The sequence below is a fragment of the Anabrus simplex genome, chromosome 1 (genome assembly GCF_040414725.1).
Source record: "Anabrus simplex isolate iqAnaSimp1 chromosome 1, ASM4041472v1, whole genome shotgun sequence".
Classification (NCBI taxonomy): Eukaryota; Metazoa; Arthropoda; class Insecta; order Orthoptera; family Tettigoniidae; genus Anabrus; species Anabrus simplex.
In genome coordinates, this window is record NC_090265.1 from 268,853,499 (window position 1) to 268,871,711 (window position 18,213).

Below are 18,213 nucleotides of genomic sequence, written 5' to 3' on the forward strand. Positions count from 1 at the left end.
TCTCAGTATATGTTGAGTCGTTATTCTGAAGCCTGGTTGGATCCTTAACAGATCCACCATCTGCTGTTGTATGTAGCCTAGGAATCACTGAAGAGGTCTACTAGGGAAATAAGAACTGAGGTAGTTTCCCATTGCTTTCATCACTGAGTCAGGCAGAGCTGTTATGTATCATTCTGCCAAGCCCAGTGGAATGCATACACCAACTGACCCTATAAGCAACACTTTCACATCATTTATCATAGCGGCTGGTTTTGTAAGGAATGGTGTTACTAGCATCGCACATACTTCAGTCACTTTCTGATAGTCAAAGCCAAGGATGAGACTGAGATAGATGAATGAAAGTAACAAATTGAGTCTAGCCCATAACAGGAGACACAGTACAGTCTGCACATTGTATCCCACCAGAGATGGATCTGGGCAGGTTTCTCAATACTATGTTCAGACGGTTGAGGCGCTGGCCTTCTGACCCCACCTTGGCAGGTTCGATCCTGGCTCAGTCCGGTGGTATTTGAAGGTGCTCAAATACGTCAGCCTCGTGTCGGTAGATTTACTGGCACGTAAAAGACCTGCGGGACAAAATTCCAGCACCTCGGCGTCTCCGAAAACCGTGAAAGAGTAGTTAGTGGGACGTAAAACCAATAACATTATTATTATTCAATACTATGTCTGGCTCCGTGGCTAAATGGTTTGCGTGCTGGCCTTTGGTCACAGGGGTCCCGTGTTCGGGAATTTTAACCATAATTGGTTAATTTTGCTGGCATGGGGGCTGGGTGTATGGTAGTCTTCATCATCATTTCATCCTCATCATGAAGTGCAGGTTGCCTATGGGCATCAAATCAAAAGGCCTGCATCTGGCAAGCCGAACTTGTCCTCGGACATTCCCGTCACTAAAAGCCATACGCCATTTCATTTCTTTCTCAATACCATCAGATAATTTGAATAATAGAAATGAAATTAATTCTGGGTAGGTAATGTTACAACCGTATAATGCAGTGGTTCCCAGACATCTTGAGTTCATGAGGCCTTACTAAACAAGAGTATTCACATGGTGCCCTAGATCAAAACATGCCTAATAATTGCACCTTGTTGATGTGATTAGGTAAGTTGGATAAAACTAACTGCAGTATGCAACATTACAAAAAGTTTATTAAACATAGGCTTCATTGAACAGTAGCACTGTCGAACAAATTTGACTTATTTATAACTGTTAGGTTCTTCAGTCTGTCAAAACTAATCTGTATAAGTAAAAGATCATGTCCTGACTGACTGACTGACCGACCGACCGACCATCGTCGAGCCAAAACTACTGGACATAAAGAAATGAAATTTTGAGGATACATTTATATTACAATGTAGGTGCCTGCTAAGGGCGGATTTTTGGATATTCCGTCGCTAAGGGGGTGAAAAGGGGGGTTAATTTTTAAAATGAGTGTATCTATATCTCAAAACTTTAAAAGTGTACAGATGTAAAATTTGGTATTTAGAATCTCGTTTTTAAACGTATTTTTTGTTTAATCCTTTAATGAGGATATTTATATCTCATAAACTGAAGATTTTACAGACGTGAAAATTGATATTTGGGATCTCCTTTAAAAATAAAGAAACACATAATTTTTATTTTTGGAAAATACAAATATTGGGGGGGGGGGGGGGTGAAAAGAGGGGTTAAAATTTTAAAATGAGTGTAACTATATCTCAAAACTTTAAAAGTTTTCAGATGTAAAAATTGATATTTAGAATCTCCTTTAAAAATAAAGAAACCCATATTTTTTTGCAAATCCCAATAAGAGGGGTGAAAAAGGAAGAAAAATGGGTTGCATGCCTTTAAAGAGGATACTTCTATCTCAGAAGCTGAAGATATTACAGAAATGAAAATTGGTATCAGGGATCTCCTTACAAATAAAGAAACACATATTTTTTTTTATTTTGGAAAATCCAATTAATGGGGTTAAACAGGAGTGAAGATGTTACAGGCGTGAAATTTGGTATTTGGAATCTGCTTTAAAAGTAAAGAAACACGAATTCTCGGAAAATCCAATGAATGGTGGGGAGGTCAAAGAATTGAAAATTAATTGAGTTAATTGTATGAGGATACTTACATCTAATAAAAACTAAAGTTGTTACAGACAGGAAAATTGGTATTTGGATCTCCTTTAAAAACAAAGAAAAACGTGTTTTGGGGGGTAAATCCTCTGGGGGGGATGAGAGTGAAAAGGAGTGAAAGAAAGTTAATTTTTATGGGGATACTTACATCTAAAAACTGAAGGTAACAGACGTTAACATTGGTATTTGGAATCTCCTTTAAGCATAAAGAAACACGCTCTCTTTTTTGTGGCGGGGGGGAGGAATCAACTTAACGGCGGCGGGGTGAAAATGAGTTGAAACAAATTGATTTTACTGTTCATAATGTACTTATTAGGAGCCTTTGTGGCTCAGGCGGCAGTGCACCGGCCTCTTACCGCTGGGTTCCGTGGTTCAAATCCCGGTCTTTCGATGTGAGATTGCTGGACAAAGCAGAGGCGGGACATTTTTTTCTCCGGGTACTCCGGTTTTCCCTGTCATCATTCATTTCATAAACACTCTGCAATTGGTATTGGTTAAACCCTATCTCTCCCTCTGTAAACAGCTAATGGGAGAAGGTGACATACTCGTAATACGGACTAAGATTGGAGTAATTTTGGCAGCGTATTTCAACCCCGAATGCTCCGCAGTGGAGATTGTTGACAGTCTCGGCATAGCTTTGAACAAGATAAAAAGAGATGAGAGAATTATATTAGCAGGCGATCTAAACTGTGCCATAGATAAGCAAAAAGGGAAAACCGGAGAAGTTGTGGAGTTCCTACAATCACAAGGCCTACAGCTGCTAAACTGACAATCCGACTGGACGTATGTCTGTCCAAACGGAGGGAGTACTATAGATCTCATCTTTACTAAGGGATTCAAGATAGTTGGCCCGGCTAAACCAGTTTGCTCAGAAGAAGCCGTCGTGAGAAAACACATCCCGGTAAGCACAGAGATCATCTCAAGTATAAGCGAGACTAAAGAAATAATGAAAGACAACACACTTGGTAAGAAAATTGACATTGGGAATTAAAGGCTGAGGCTACTCAAAAATGATATATCGAGAACTTGATAGAGAAGGAAAATTTAGATGAAGCAGCTCTCTCCCTAGAAAGACTCCTTAAGGCAGCGGTATTACCGCGATCTGAAAGGAAAGGAAAACCCTGGTTTGACAAAGAGTGTTACTTACAAAGAAAACAAACGATAGAGTCACTCCACAAGGCTAAGAATATAAAAACTACAGAAGTACTCGAGGAATATAGAGCCAAAAGAACGGTGTACAAAAAGCTCTTGAAAAAGAAAATAAGTTACAACATCGAAAGAGAAAAACAGAAAATTATAGAGGAAGCCAAGAGGGACCAATATAAAGCACTACGCCCCAAAGAAAGAAGATTCCAGGCAAACATACCGATGGAAACTTGGGAGGAGCATCTGCGCAAGGTCATCTGCTCGAAGGAAACCAGGCCTCAGTTCAGACAGTCAGAGGTCTGTCATGAGCCCCAGCCTTTGACAACAGAAGAAGTAAGTTGGGCCATCAGTAAAGCTAAGCAAAACAGGGCTCCAGGTACAGATGGTATTAGGAATGAGCATATCCAAAAGACAGATCTATATGGACTGCACTGCTTAATAAGTGTCTAGAACTAGGCAGAATACCAACACAATGGAAGAAATCCACAATAAAGCCTTTATACAAAGGTAAAGGAGACACAGATGACCCTAACTCCTACAGAGGAGTAGCCTTAGAGTCCACAGGCCTAAAATTGCTAACAAGAGTCCTGACCAAGTGAATAGAGGAAATGATAGATCCATTGCTACCCGACGAACAGTTCGGGTTCAGAAAAGGAAGGTCCACTATCATGGCTATGGAAAATCTGCTAGGACACATCAAATCTACGTTGGAAACACCAGGAGGAAAACTCTACGTGATATTTGTAGACTACTCGAAGGCTTTCGATTTAGTGAACAGGGAGATCCTAGTCAAGAAGCTGGAGAAATTGACCGGAAGATCTAATATGACGACGCTTATATCAAATATACTAGCGGAAAATTATGTGCAAATGGACGATGGGATAGGCGTATCAGAGTGGATACCACAGAAAATAGGGGTCCTCCAAGGAGATCCACTGAGTCCAATCTTGTTTAACGCCTTCACATGCGTTGTAGGGGTAAAGATAAAAGAAAGTACCAGTGCGAAAATGTATATCTACGCGGATGACATGGCGATCGCTTCAGAGAATATCGATGAACTGCAATGAGCTATGGACCTACTCGTGGAATGGGCAGAAGAAAATGAAATCTGGATAAACGAGGACAAAACAGAAATGATGATTTTCAGGAAGGGCGGTAAATTCGCGGAGGCTGACCAAATAATGTGTAGAGGATCGCGTCTAAGAAGAGTAAATCATTTCAAATATCTAGGGCTAACTCTGCAAACAAGTGGGCATTGCTTCTGAATACACATCAGATCCAGGATGGTTGCTGCGATGAGAGCAATGAACGACATAGGGAATATTACCCTTATTGCAGTAGAGACAGCTATGCAGCTATTTAAGGCAAAGGTAATACCGGTGCTGACATATGGTCTCGAACTCATAGGAGAGTACCTTACTTATAAACAACTGGAGGAACTGGAGAAAATCAAAGCTCGCTACCTCAAAAGGGTCCTGGGAGTATCAAAGTCAACCCGATCACGGTTTGTATATGAGCTAATGAGGGAAACGTACCTGATAGAGGACCTTCGGAACGAGCTGATACTGCCAGTTAATGCGGCATACGAGAAGCTTCTACAAGATCTGAAAGCCAAGAAAATGGAAATTTGGGATTCCTTCTACACTACCGAAGCCATGATGGACAGAAGGTGGATGGGCACAAATTACCAGCTGCGTCACATCGCTACAAGAATGGCGGTCCATGGTTTCCATTTTAAGTTGTGCTCAGAGAAGAAATTCCATGACCCAAGTGATCAGTGTGTGTGCAAGCTCTGTGGTCAAATCTGCGGGCGATATCATATACAGGAATGCTCCGAGAGAAAGTGCTCAATTAGTGAATTTGTGAAAGCCTGATAGTGATAGTGATTTCCGCCCTAACTAAGCAGGTATGGATGTATATATATGATTGTATTCTTGTTTTATGGCCAGTGGCTGCATTAAAACATTATTATTATTAATCATTAACCCAGAGGTGTGTGACAGGCTTCGGCAGCCGGCACAATTCCTATCCTTGCCGCTAGATGGGGCTTCATTCATTCGATTCCTGACCCGGTCGAATGACTGGAAAGAGGCTGTGGATTTTCATTGTACTTATTATGATCATAAAATGATTATTTTTAATCTTTCCTGGGTTTGTTTCCAAGAGCCACCTTTTCCTTTGGAGAACGTGCTTAGATTACAGTTGATTCTCCTGGCAAATAAATAAAAATTTAAACATATTTGAAATAAACAATAGAAATGATATTGACGGTGCAATTGTTCACCTCTGTAATAAGGTCAGCAATGCACGGAAGTATATCATTCGTATCGCCAGAAATCCTGCGTACTTGCCAACGTGCGACGATGGTGCTGGTCACATAGTCAGCAATGATAATGGCAGCAGATGTAATTTACTGCCAAGTAGCGGTCTTGCATCTTGCTGTGGGGTCCTGAACATCAATAATAATAAAAATGTTCTGGACTGTTGTCAAAATGTGTGGAGCACGTTGTAAACGGGTCCTGGCCAGGTAATGACTACGAATACAGTCCGGCTGTGGGTTCAGTACCGCCAAGGCACCCAAGATGACATCACGCCGGATCTCCTCAAGGATTTGATCCATATTTAAAATGCTTATAGGAAAAGATGGCAAAGATTTAGGGACCCAACTGACCGGGTGGAATACCTGGACCTAGCCCGGGAAGTACAAAATCGACTGCTGGAAAGAAAGATTGAAAAATTGGAGGAACTTTGCCATAATCTCTCAGAAAACGAGTCAGATCATGAATTTTGGGGAATTATATATAAAACGTTAAGCATTCAGTTATAAATGTCAGTATAATACCGTAGCGAAGCACAGGTATCTTGCGAGTTAATGAATGAGAAAATTTATAAACTACCTGATAAAGAAAACATATGATAACAGAATTATACCTGAAAATCAAACAGCTTAATTAAAAACAGATCTAAATAGATGTAATTCTGTTATATGTTTTCTTTATCAAGTAGTTTATAAATTTGTTTATTCATAAATTAATTTTGACAGACTGATGAGCCTAGTAGTTATAAATTGACTACATCAACACTGAAAAGAAATGGCTTCAAATATCACAAATTCAACTAATCACAGTTTATGGGATGGATAATTCTGTTTCTCACTGTCCATTTTATCAAAATCCTGGAATCATACAAAATGCATCAACATTTTCTTCTCTACATTGATTTTCAACACAATGAGTACCAAAACCCAGCTTTGCACAAACAAGAAATCATAAATAAAATATCAAATTTGCTGATCTTCACTACTTAGAAATGAATGAAGTATTTATTGCAGCCAATGTCCATGTAAAATATAATGTATATAACACATAATTGTACAGAATTTCAAATATGTTCATATCAGATTCAGGTTATAAGCTCTTTGTTCCAGTGAAACAAAAACACACAGATATTTTAGAGATTTGATGTGCAAAACTGTGCCATAGTTTCATGTCTCTCCCTACACCACATTACATGATATTTGTTGCACCAATCTCCACATAATTTGCATTTACATGTACCTAGTAAGTGGTACCTTGTTGTGCTGCAGATTCGGTGGTGAAACCCATGTGCTGCAAATCTGATCATCAAATGTCTTAGCTCAAAATTTGGTCCTTTTCTGTCTTCTAATATCATTGCATCAGTTGCAAAGAAATCATCCCATATTTCTGTTCTTTTATTGGTAATTTCTTTCATTATCTCATAATAGCTGGGAGTAGGAAATTTGACCTCAACTCCTCAACATAAAATTGTCCTCTGACCAGGACATATACCAGGCAAGACAGTGTGAACTAGGACACACATTGTACTTTTTTGAGGAAAGTTGGCTTTACTTTCTCAAGTTTTTCAGATGAGCTTTTTTGAAGTGTTGCCAGATATTTTCTAGTCAATATGTGGCAACTGGGAATACTTTAAATAAAGAATTTATTGCGGTCGAATGGCCATAGTGGTATATATGTGACATATTCCGTTTAGAAATTAATCTTTGTAATAATACAGCATATTTACATACATTCTATTCAGTACTATATTCGTTGAGGGACTTCGTTCTCCTCTGACATTTGTCAAAATGATAATGCTCACACTTGCTTTGACATAACGCACACACGCATTCCTCTGTTGGTTCGTGATATCCTGGTCTTGTACATAATTTGTGAAGAAAGCCATGTATGGCTAGTCTGTCAATAGCACTCCTCGTACTGTTGTTGGGCCCAGTCCAGTTCCTTTATATCATTGCATCCGAAGTATAGAAATCTGGGTCAATTTCATTCTGCTTATATCTTCTGATTCTTAGGTGCTCCTGTTCTTGTTTTGTAGATGCAACATCTTCCACCTTAGTTCTTCTATTAGAAACGGTTCCCTCGCCAGTTCATAACCCACCCTTGAAGATGTCATTTTTTATACTCCCAGAATCCTTTTCGGGTATCTTGCTTTTACATTTTCTATAGAGTTCAGATATCTTACTGTTAATTTTTCCCCATATTAATTTTTATTTTTTATTTTTACAAGTTGCTTTATGTTGCACCGACACAGATAGGTCTTATGGCAGGAATGGGAGAGGAAAGGACTAGGAGTGGGAAGGAAGCAGCCATGGCCTTAACTAAGGTGCAGCCCCATCATTTGCCTTGTGTGTAAATGTGGAACTACGGAAAAACCATATTCAGGGCCGCCGACAGTGGGGTTCGAACCCGCTATCTCCCGAATACTGGATACTGGCCGTACTTAAGTGACTGCAGCTATCAAGCTCGGTATATTCATTCTAGGCAGTAGGTAACTATTGGTATGATCTTTGCGTGGAATAGTCTGATGGCTGTATTTATTGACAGTTTGGTAGGTTCCTTTATATCATAGATTGCTCTCAATGATGCGCTTGTTCTTTCTATGATGTGAAGTCTGAATAATCTTGCTGTTGTTTGTAAAGCGAGTCCTAGATACCTGAACTGATTTGCAACTTCAAGTGGTTTGCTTTCTATTTCCAAGTGATCTTTGTGTGCTAATTACCACCTTTACGGAAAACCATTTGCACAGTTTTTTTTATATTTTTACTTATTTGTGATTCATTCTCCTCTATCCATACTGACATTTTATTGAGTGCCTCCTGTTGTTTTTCTTTGTTAGTTGAGCCTATGGCTATGTCATCAGCATACATGTATGTATTTACTGTACTTCCTTTTCCCTTTTGCTTTCTATTATATCCATGGTGAATATGTTAAATAAAATGGGGCTGAGTGGATCCCCTTGTAAAACTCCTTTAGTTTGGTTGATCGGTTTGGACTTGTCTACTGTGTCTATGACTTCTGTGTTGTTCGGGGCTAGAATACTGCACTCCTAGAATACTGCTCATGATGGGTTTTAGCTCATTGTGTTGTCGAGTTGTGGCTTCCAACTTCTGTAGTAGGATCTCTATATTTACCAAATCGAAAGCCTTCTGGAAGTGAGTAAATACTGTAAAGTATTTCCCTCTTGGAGTCACTAGTGCTGCCTGGACATCTTCTAGGAGTGCTTTTATCGCATTGTTTGTTGAGGTTCCTCTTCTAAACCCACATTGTTCTTCCGGGATATGTTCGTCTGACAGCTGATATATTCTTTTGGTAAGAATTCTAGTTGGAATTTTCATAGTAGCATCTGGACAAAAACAAACTGGGGATACTTTAACAGATACTGCATCACAGTTTTTAGAGATAATTTCCTCAGTTGATTTATATCATACATAGCTCTGTTAGCAGCAGTGATTCTGTCTTTGATGTGTAATGAGAATTTATTTCCACTTGATTAAGAATCACACCTAAATATTTTAGGTGCAGCACAGTGGCTAGGGGTTTGTTTTTGTATGTAAATACTGATTGTTTTCCACCCTTTCTGAAACTAACGTGTACAGTCTTTTCTTACTTAGAAAGAAATATTCATCTATTATTAATGTAGAACCAAAGTTCAAATAACTCATTTATTACATTCATACTTCTTCATACTATGCACACTGGTATATTTCACTCTCACAACAGTTATTATTGTTCAATAAATACCAATCCAGTTTAAAAGATGCAACACAAGATACAAAGTATCTTCAATTTCTTAGCATTTTTATCAGAACACCATTTAGTTGATTCAAACACCAACTCTACACCACCATGTAAAATTGAAAGCTGTATATCTACAAAAAGGTTGGTAAATTTTTAGAACAATCTAGGAACACAGATAATTATTGCAGAACACTATCTAGTGGAGGCTTTAGCAAAGGAAGTGACAGGTTGAGATATTGGGCTGCACAAGAACTGTTATATGTTGCACCCTATTATATTGCTTTGGAAACTGAAAGAAAAGAGACATTAAACTTCATACAACTCCACGACACACCAGTGAGGAAACCATGGTATCATGGCGCATACTTTGAGAATTACCAGTGTAATAAGTAGGATGATTGTCTAAACCACCTTTTTTTTTTCCTTAGCGAAATGTGAAATATGCTTGATTCACAATGCTGTAGTGGTAAACCCTTCTGTTTCTAACTTAAATAGTAATTGACTCAGTTGGTGGATAAAGGAACTAAGTCAGTTATCCTAAATTGTTTAAAATAACTTTGCCATTGTATATACAATGCATTGTTAGCAAGCAGTTACGTTTTTATTTGTTGTTATCTACAATTGAATTGATGGTGAAGGTTTCCATTTTCTCTCAAGCTTACTAGATTGAAAAGAAGTTTTATTCTCTCCCCAAACATATGACTGAGAGATAATCTCCATGAGTCACTGGTTCTTTTGATGCGTGATTCTGTACTTTCCCTATTTTAAGACTGAAATAACAGTTACTAGTTGTCAGGAAATAACAGAGGGAGGATTAATATTTACCAGTTAGGATTAGGATTTCTGAATGCTGTTTTGGTTGGTGAATAAATCTGCATAATTACCAGAATTTTGGAAATGGTGAAATATTTAGTAAGGGATTTCACATACATTATCCGTAATTATGAAGGTAGTAGTAGATAGAATTGTCCCACATACAGGGTCTCTCTCATCCCCAGTCCTGCTGTATAGAGTATTGTTTTTCTTCCCATTTGGGAATGATCTGTAGCATATTCCAAACAAGGCATAAGAGTACACTTTCCTTTATAAGTTATAAATGTAAGTAATTATTTCATTTTAATAATTTTGTAATTATTTTTAAATTATTAGTGAATGCCTCCCTCAGAAATCTCCGTAGTCATGGTGTATTTCATGTAGTTTCATGGTTCTACTACCACCTTCATGTAGCAATATTTCAAAAGAAAAATATGCTTGTGTGTGTTTAGTTCGTTTAAAGATAGATTATAATAGTAAAATAACTTATTACTTCACCATATTTATGAAAACATGAGATTGGTAGAAGACATTCAAAAGGGAACATAATGGCAGGGAATTATTTCCTTTATGCATGAATCAGTTATGAATGACACAGGAAGAAATGTAGTACAGTTGAGTATTACTTATATTCTCTCATCAGTAGATGGGAGGATGAGAATATATCGATGGTTCAGTTCAATAGTACTTACTACCCCTTCAAGAAAAAGGGGGATTGTCCAGTACAAAGGTTTTAAGGTTCACCATTTCCAGCAGAAATAACAATAAACATTTTTCAAATTATTTTATCATGTTTATCATGTATTTATTTCTATTGTATGGCTGTTGTACTAGAACTAAGATATTAATTTCTCAGTTCATCAAGAAGTTATCTTTCTGAAAGTCTTCATTTTTCAGCTGAACACTGGCAGCTTGTTTTACGAGGAAGATATATAGGTTGTAGGGGTACAGGGACCTAAAAACAATTACAATTTTAGACTTGTAATAGTATTGAACTGAGCACTGATATGCTGAAAATCTCATTTTTTCCTTTTCATTATTCTGGTTGTTTATAATCTAGCTCTCATGCAAGTGAAAAGCTAAAAGTAATCTTTATTTTCCTTCCCTGCCATAACTTCTATTGTAAATTGTGTAAACATTTTCTTTTTTTCTTTCTTTCAGTTCAGATGATGAGTCTTCCCAAATATTTATTCCATTTGTAAATGTAAGTATGCCCTTTATAATATTAGTATTCATCTTAATGGATGCTGGTTAAGTTCATGTTTATTTTAAACTTCCTCATGTTGTCTTCTCTCTAATGCAGTTATTAGGAGTTCCATAACCTGCCTATTTATAATTGCTTAGTTTTTCTGTCATACTCACGAGAGAACCTACTGTGCTTTCAGAGATAAAGATCTCAACTGTAATGTTTTGAACTGTGGATGGCTTTTATAACATACTATAAGTAGTCATGAGTTTGTGTATGTTAGACTTCATGTTAAGTTCCATATTGACATTAACTATTCACTTATTATTAGAAGCACATTTTTAATACAGTTTGTAGAGATGAAATATGTACTACAATTTTAAATAAGTTTTGTTAAATTTTTGTCTAATGCAACAAAAATTATATGAAAAGGTGGTTGTAATACATCTCTCAACATGTGAATAGTCATGAGTAGGACCCGGAAGTTCATTCATTGCATGTTTTTTCTTAGGAATTTAAAATGTATGCTGATACATTATGTGTACAAATGATGGATTTTTCAGTTATTTGCATATTTTTGTGATTTTGATAAATGCATCATATTTCAATATTTTAGTGCCTATATGGCATATTTTAATGAGTTTACAGGTTTTTAATTTTTTTGATTTGGATAAATGTAACATTTTTCAATATTTTAGTGCCTATATGTCATATTTTAGCAATTTTAAGGCTTTTTATTTTAATGTTTTTAATCTGGATCATATTGGCACTAACATGTCATGCAGTGACAGTGCTGCATCAGCCTTCCATGCTTTCACTGGCCTTTGGCATTAGAGCTCTAGTTTGTAACGGTGATGTGAAATTGTTGCGTACCAGACAAATTATACTAAGTTATGCGTATGAAGAGTGTGTTAAAAGTCCTTTAAATGCCGAACATAAGACCAACTTTGAGTGGTAGATTAACTAATTTACAGAAAGAGTTTTCTGGCGATCTACAGATAATAGGGTACTGTTCTGTAAAGCATGTGAAAAATATGTAAGGAGTGAGAAAAGTTTTCAAGTAGTTAAGCACATAAACACAGGAAAACATGAGGGGAATTTAACTAGAAAACTCGCAAATAAAGAGCCTCTTCAAATTCAAAAGCTACTAGTAGGGTGTTTATTACAAGATATTAGATTAGAAAATACAGTAAGCAATGTAAGTTCTGTTCCTGGTAGTATAGGACAAAAGTGAAGAGAAAGTTAATTATGTAATATCGGAAAATCGTGGTTATTTTACCTTTGTGAAGTAGGGTGCTTAAGGAAGTAGGGTTACAGAATTTTCTTACGACTTGTACCAAGCATTTTTTAGCTGCTGATATTCGGTTGTGGAAAATTAATAATCCCACATTACAGTGTTTTCTTGCCAAATACACTCAACAGCAGGAGCCTTAAGAAAGTACGTTATGTAAAACTTACATTGTTACAAAAACTTAATCTCAAATTTACAGAATAAACTAGTGGATAAATTTGTGTGGTTGTCTGTTGATGAAACCACTGATTTTAAGGGCCGTTTTATTGCTAATGTAAGTGTCAGTGCCTCAAATAAGGAACAAAAGACGATACCTTACCTTCTTAATGTGTATGAATTGCTGGCCACTATCAATGCAACTGTGACTGAGTGTGTGACGGACTCCTTGAAATTATTATGGCCATACGACTGGCTATTTTTATTTGTTACAGATGCTGGTACCTACGTGGTAAAATCAGGACAAACACTCAAAGGCATTTTTCCAAACTTAATTCACATAATTTGCTTAGCACATGCTCTTCGTTGCATTGCTGAGACAATACGCAATTCTTTCCAACTGGTAGATTGATTTGTGGTCTCTACAATGAAAATGTTTCTTAAATCTCCTTCGAGAGTCCAGTTGTTTAGATCAACAGCACTTAATATTCCACTTCCTCCTGTTCCAAACTTGTTGGGAAACATGACTGCATCCGGCAGCATTGTATTATGCTCAGCATATAGAATGTCAAAGAGATTGTTAATTCATTGGACTTGAATGCTGCTGCATTAATAGAAACAGTTTGAAATATTCTCTCATGCATAGAGTTGGAAGAGAATCTTGTTTTCATACCTGCTCATTTTTCTTTCTTACCTAGAGCCATAACGTTACTGGAAGCTGTAGGATTTCCCTTAATGATAGATCCTACTTTAAAAAAAAAAACATCAAGCAATGTAAGTTCTGTTCCTGGTAGTATAGGACAAAAAGTGAAAGAGATAGTGAATTATGCAATATCAAAAAATCCTGGTTACAAACAGATCTGTGATATTCGAGACATTCTCGAAGGAAAATGTCTATCATGCCAAAAGAGACTTGCCTCTCTCTGTGGAGTGGTTAACATTGTTTAAATATGCCCCATTAACCTCCTCTTATTGATGCAGAGAGAAGTTTTTTAAGTTACAAAAGGGTTTTGCAAGACAACTGATGGAAGTTTTTAATTGAAAATTTGTGCAAAGTCATGGTTGTGAACTGCAACATTAACAATGGGGCCATTTCAGCTTCATCCTCAAGTGAATAATGTAAATTTACTCATTTAATACCAACTCATCTTTTCTACTACCAAGGGGCATTCATTATTTCAGTTTAACGGTGCATATTTATCAGCATATTTTTAGGTTTTTAAAAGCGTATGTGCATGCATTTTTCCTAGATATTTAGGGCATGAACTTCCAGGGTTTAGTCAGTTTATCAAGCTGTCCTTAGATCCTTCTGTCACCCTTATTCCTAATCATTTATCATTGGTAAATGTCATTAGATTCATTCTTGTGTGTTAGTATTCTACATTTGCTGCTCTTATGATAACATCTCTCTCTAATATGAACAATGAAGTTGACGGTACATATCTTTGTTCTTAGTCCAGTTCCAATTTCAGACCATCGTCTTGCTCATATGTGTCTTGAACCAACTGCAGCATTTAAAATATACTGCTTCTACCATACATCATTTCATTTTCAATACCTGTGTATACACATTTTTTCTATTGGGGTGGGTCTTCTGCTGTAATGGATATGAATATTTGGGAACATGATTTTAATTATTATTGTCTGTTATCACACCCAGTTCTAACCAGACTTCTAATCACAGTCTTTAGTAACTTTCGTGTTCAGCCACTGTGCTGTCTTTGAGCAAATATGCTTCATTTATATGGCAATCCCTATCACGTCATGTTCAGAATATGATACTTCACATGGTCTTGTAGCGAACATGTAGACCTGTGTTCCCTTCGGAGAAAGCAGAGCAAAGTATTCATGAAACATAAAGTTTTCCAACAGTTTGTTTCATTTCACATGGTATGAACTCAAGACTTTATCTCAAATTCTTTGTCTGATATGTGGGAAGCTGTGAGCTTCTTCAGTGATTGGCTGGCTAATTGTTTCATGCATGTTCTAAGTAGCTGGTTAAACCAGTACCCAATGTAACTTTTAAGAGATAATCATGCCATCAAAGTCACTCACTCACTATATGTTTGGCTGATCAGTATCTGGAGTATCAACTTGTCTCTACAGATCTATTTTTGAAATGCCAACAGATGAAAGTATACTATGCTCAAAAAATCATAAAAATGCATCAGAAGTTTTTTTTTTCTTTTTTGATAGTTGCTTTACATCACACCGACACATATAGGTCTTATGGCGACGATGGGATAGGAAAGGCCTAGGAGTTGGAAGGAAGCGGCCATGGCCTTAATTAAGGTACAGCCCCAGCATTTGCCTGGTGTGAAAATGAGAAACCACGGAAAACCATCTTCAGGGCTGCCGACAGTGGGATTCGAACAGCCGCGTGCCCCTGACCGCACGACCAACTCGCCCGGTCATCAGAAGTTTTACAGACTTTAAAATTACATTGGAAAACCAAACTTATTGTACAAAACAACTTCTTCAAAGTAATATCTTTTGTTCCTTATCTTATCTTCCCAAAGTTTGGACAAGTCTTTTACTCTGGACAGGAAACCTTCACTGTTGAGCTGTCCAACAACTCTAGTTACCTTACCAGAAGATTTTTCATTTGTACCAAAATATTTTCTATAGTGTGGTTGCTAGGAAACAAATCGAAGTCTGGAAGGCTTGTACTAGATTGTTTGGTGGGTACGGAAGTTCTTCCCATCTGTACTTGTTTAAAATTTCTCATACTCTTTCAGCAACATATGGCTTTGTTTATCAAGCAAAAGCTGTGAGCATGTTGAGCCATAAAACATCTTACAGAAACTAATTGCCACATGACCCTATTACAGACATCCTCTGCAGCATGTTATTCCTTGGTGTGACTCAATTTTTGTCTTGAGCCGTGAACATCATTAATTCACCTTTGATTGTTCGTAGTGGCATTTTTTCAGGCAGGGAGATTAAGTATGTTTCCTCTGAGAGGACTGAGATTTCAGTTCTGGCTAAAATGTTTATAACCAAGTTTCATCTATGAAACCATTACTGTTTTGAAACTGCTCTCCTCCTGTTTGGTAGTACTGAAGTAATCCTTTTGCTATTCCCTTATAATCTACTTTCTGATCTTCAGAGAAAAGATCTTGACTAGAAAGATCTTGGTAGTACTACATAGTCCCGGTATTTCTCAAATTAAAGGAAAATATTTATCCTTTTGGTGATAGTTTCCAATCGAAAGGTAGATTTTATGAAAATTATTGATGGAACCCTGATGACTACATTTGTATAAGAGTTATAATTTATTTATATCCTCAGGATGTTCGACTTGGATCCCCTGATGGCTCAACCTCAGCATCTGTTGATCTGGATGAGTCTCAGCTGTCTGCGCCTCTCCTGTCTGGATCTCCTCCCTCATTAGGGACTGTCCCAGACAAGAAGGAACGTATTACTCCACCAAGTTCACCAAATATTAACAGCCTATACATCGGTCAGAACAGGTATAATTTTTTAATGAGAAATATCTTCTATTCATTTTGTGTCTGTAGAAAGGAGATTTATTGATTGTTGTGCCTTATTGATCCAGGGATCAAGCTTTGTCTGAGCCCATGGAGTTACAGTTAGACTACTGGCTTGTACCTGGTAAGGTTAGCGAGATGCCTGGTCAGGGTCGAAGCAGCAAAGGCGACACAACTAAGTCAACGCTCAAGACTACATTTCGTGCTTTACAAGTTCAGCGACTACCTCTGCCTGGTGAACCGCCCTCACAACATTTTCTAATGAGTTACTCCACCAAGGAGAAGAAACAGAAAAGTGAGTATTCCTTTAATACTTGATAATAATTTGAATCCAAGACTTTTATCAGACATACAGTCCAAACCTTTTAGATTTATTTTTAGAGTCTCTGAAAACCATAAAAGGTTTCATCTGTGCACTAGGTCGTGTACGATTAGGAAATATTATAAAGGATGTACGTAAATTTTCTTATAACAAACATTTACTTTTTCCTTCTTATTCTCTTTGAAGATGGAAACCATATTTGAAGCTTAACTTACATTCACATTCAATCCTAGAATTCTGCTAAAGTATTTCATGACAATCACCATCAGAAGTTTCTTTGAATAGGCCTCTCAATTTATTACTTCCGGACAATAGACAGTGAGCTAAACCATCTTACTCATTTAAGACCAACGTAAAGTTTTCTGTGGTTGAAGACTAGTTTTGGAAAATAAAGACAGATTTTGTCGAGAATTGGACTTACTGATCGTCATTGAGAAAACTGACAGTGTAGGAAACTGTCTTTGTTACATTTAAAAGGGATGCATCAGAGGGGATTAAATGTTATTTTACATGAGGATGTTTCTTTAGTAATGGAATTCATAACAGTTGCCCCTGTTATATTACTCTGTAACTGTTTGACTCTTAAGCCTTGGAGGGGCTGATGACCTAGATGTTAAGCCCTTTTAAAAAACAGCAATCATCATCATCATAATCATCTTGAAGGGTAGGAAATTTCTTAGCAACATTGTTATACCACCTTTCGTTATTTTCACTTTGTGTGGAACATCCCAGTTGGTGTCAAGCTGGTGAGAAATTATTTAGGGTAAGTTACTTATCTTCTCTTATCTTCACTCACAATACTGTCTACGGTTTTGTTGATTATCTAATGCCCAATTAAACCTTGAAGCACACAATTGATGGTTTCAATTTGATTCTTTGTAAGTAATAGTAAGAACTGCTCTTGCTTTAAGCTGCTGAGCAGTGACAATTTGGTAGTGAAGTCAGTATCATCATTTTATGATATTTCAAATGGATCTTCAGTTTGTTGGTAGCATTTTGAAAGTATCGAAATCATCATTTCTGTCATGCCTTTTGCCCTTATCCTACTTCTAAAACACATTCTGAAAATTCTCTCTCAGAATCCACTACACGTGTGTTCCGGGTGAGTTTCAATACATGAAATTTATTTCATAGTTTATGCTGCTTCAGACAACTGGTAACAATCAGAGGACGTAAAACTCTCATTACAGGTAGTATTTGACAGATATCCCTATCCATTAGGAATACTTACCAACAAAGAGTTTGGCACATAGGGTGGGATCGTTAATGTGTCTGTCTACTGCTGAAAATGTATGCACATATGTCATTGGTGTTTAATCCCACACTTTTAATTTGTATATAAAAGGGGTCTTGCTGTGGGTGTGTTTGGATTTATAATGTAGATAGAATTAGCTTTCAGAATCAATGGTGTTTTGTAAAAGGAATGAGCACTTCTTCCTGCAGGTAAAAGTATACCTTGTATTCCAGTAGATGCTACTGGAGTAATTGATTCCCATCATCATTATCATCATCATCATCATCATCATCATCATCATCATCATCAATGTCCCACTCCAGTCGTCTGGGTGTGCTCAACAAGCCTCCTTCACTCCTTTCTGTCCTTCCACTTTTCCTGCTCCATTACTTCCACCATATCCAATCCAGTTTCT

General features: G+C 37.2%; 1 protein-coding gene across 1 annotated transcript in view; it reads left to right on the plus strand.

Annotated features, from left to right (window-relative positions):
* Positions 1-18,213, plus strand: part of KrT95D (phosphofurin acidic cluster sorting protein KrT95D) — a 368,788-nt gene that overhangs the window by 304,532 nt on the left and 46,043 nt on the right. The window contains exons 14-16 of the mRNA XM_068225917.1: positions 11,280-11,322; positions 16,043-16,224; positions 16,311-16,537. Coding sequence (XP_068082018.1) covers positions 11,280-11,322; positions 16,043-16,224; positions 16,311-16,537 — 452 coding nt within the window. The remainder of the gene's footprint in view (positions 1-11,279; positions 11,323-16,042; positions 16,225-16,310; positions 16,538-18,213) is intronic.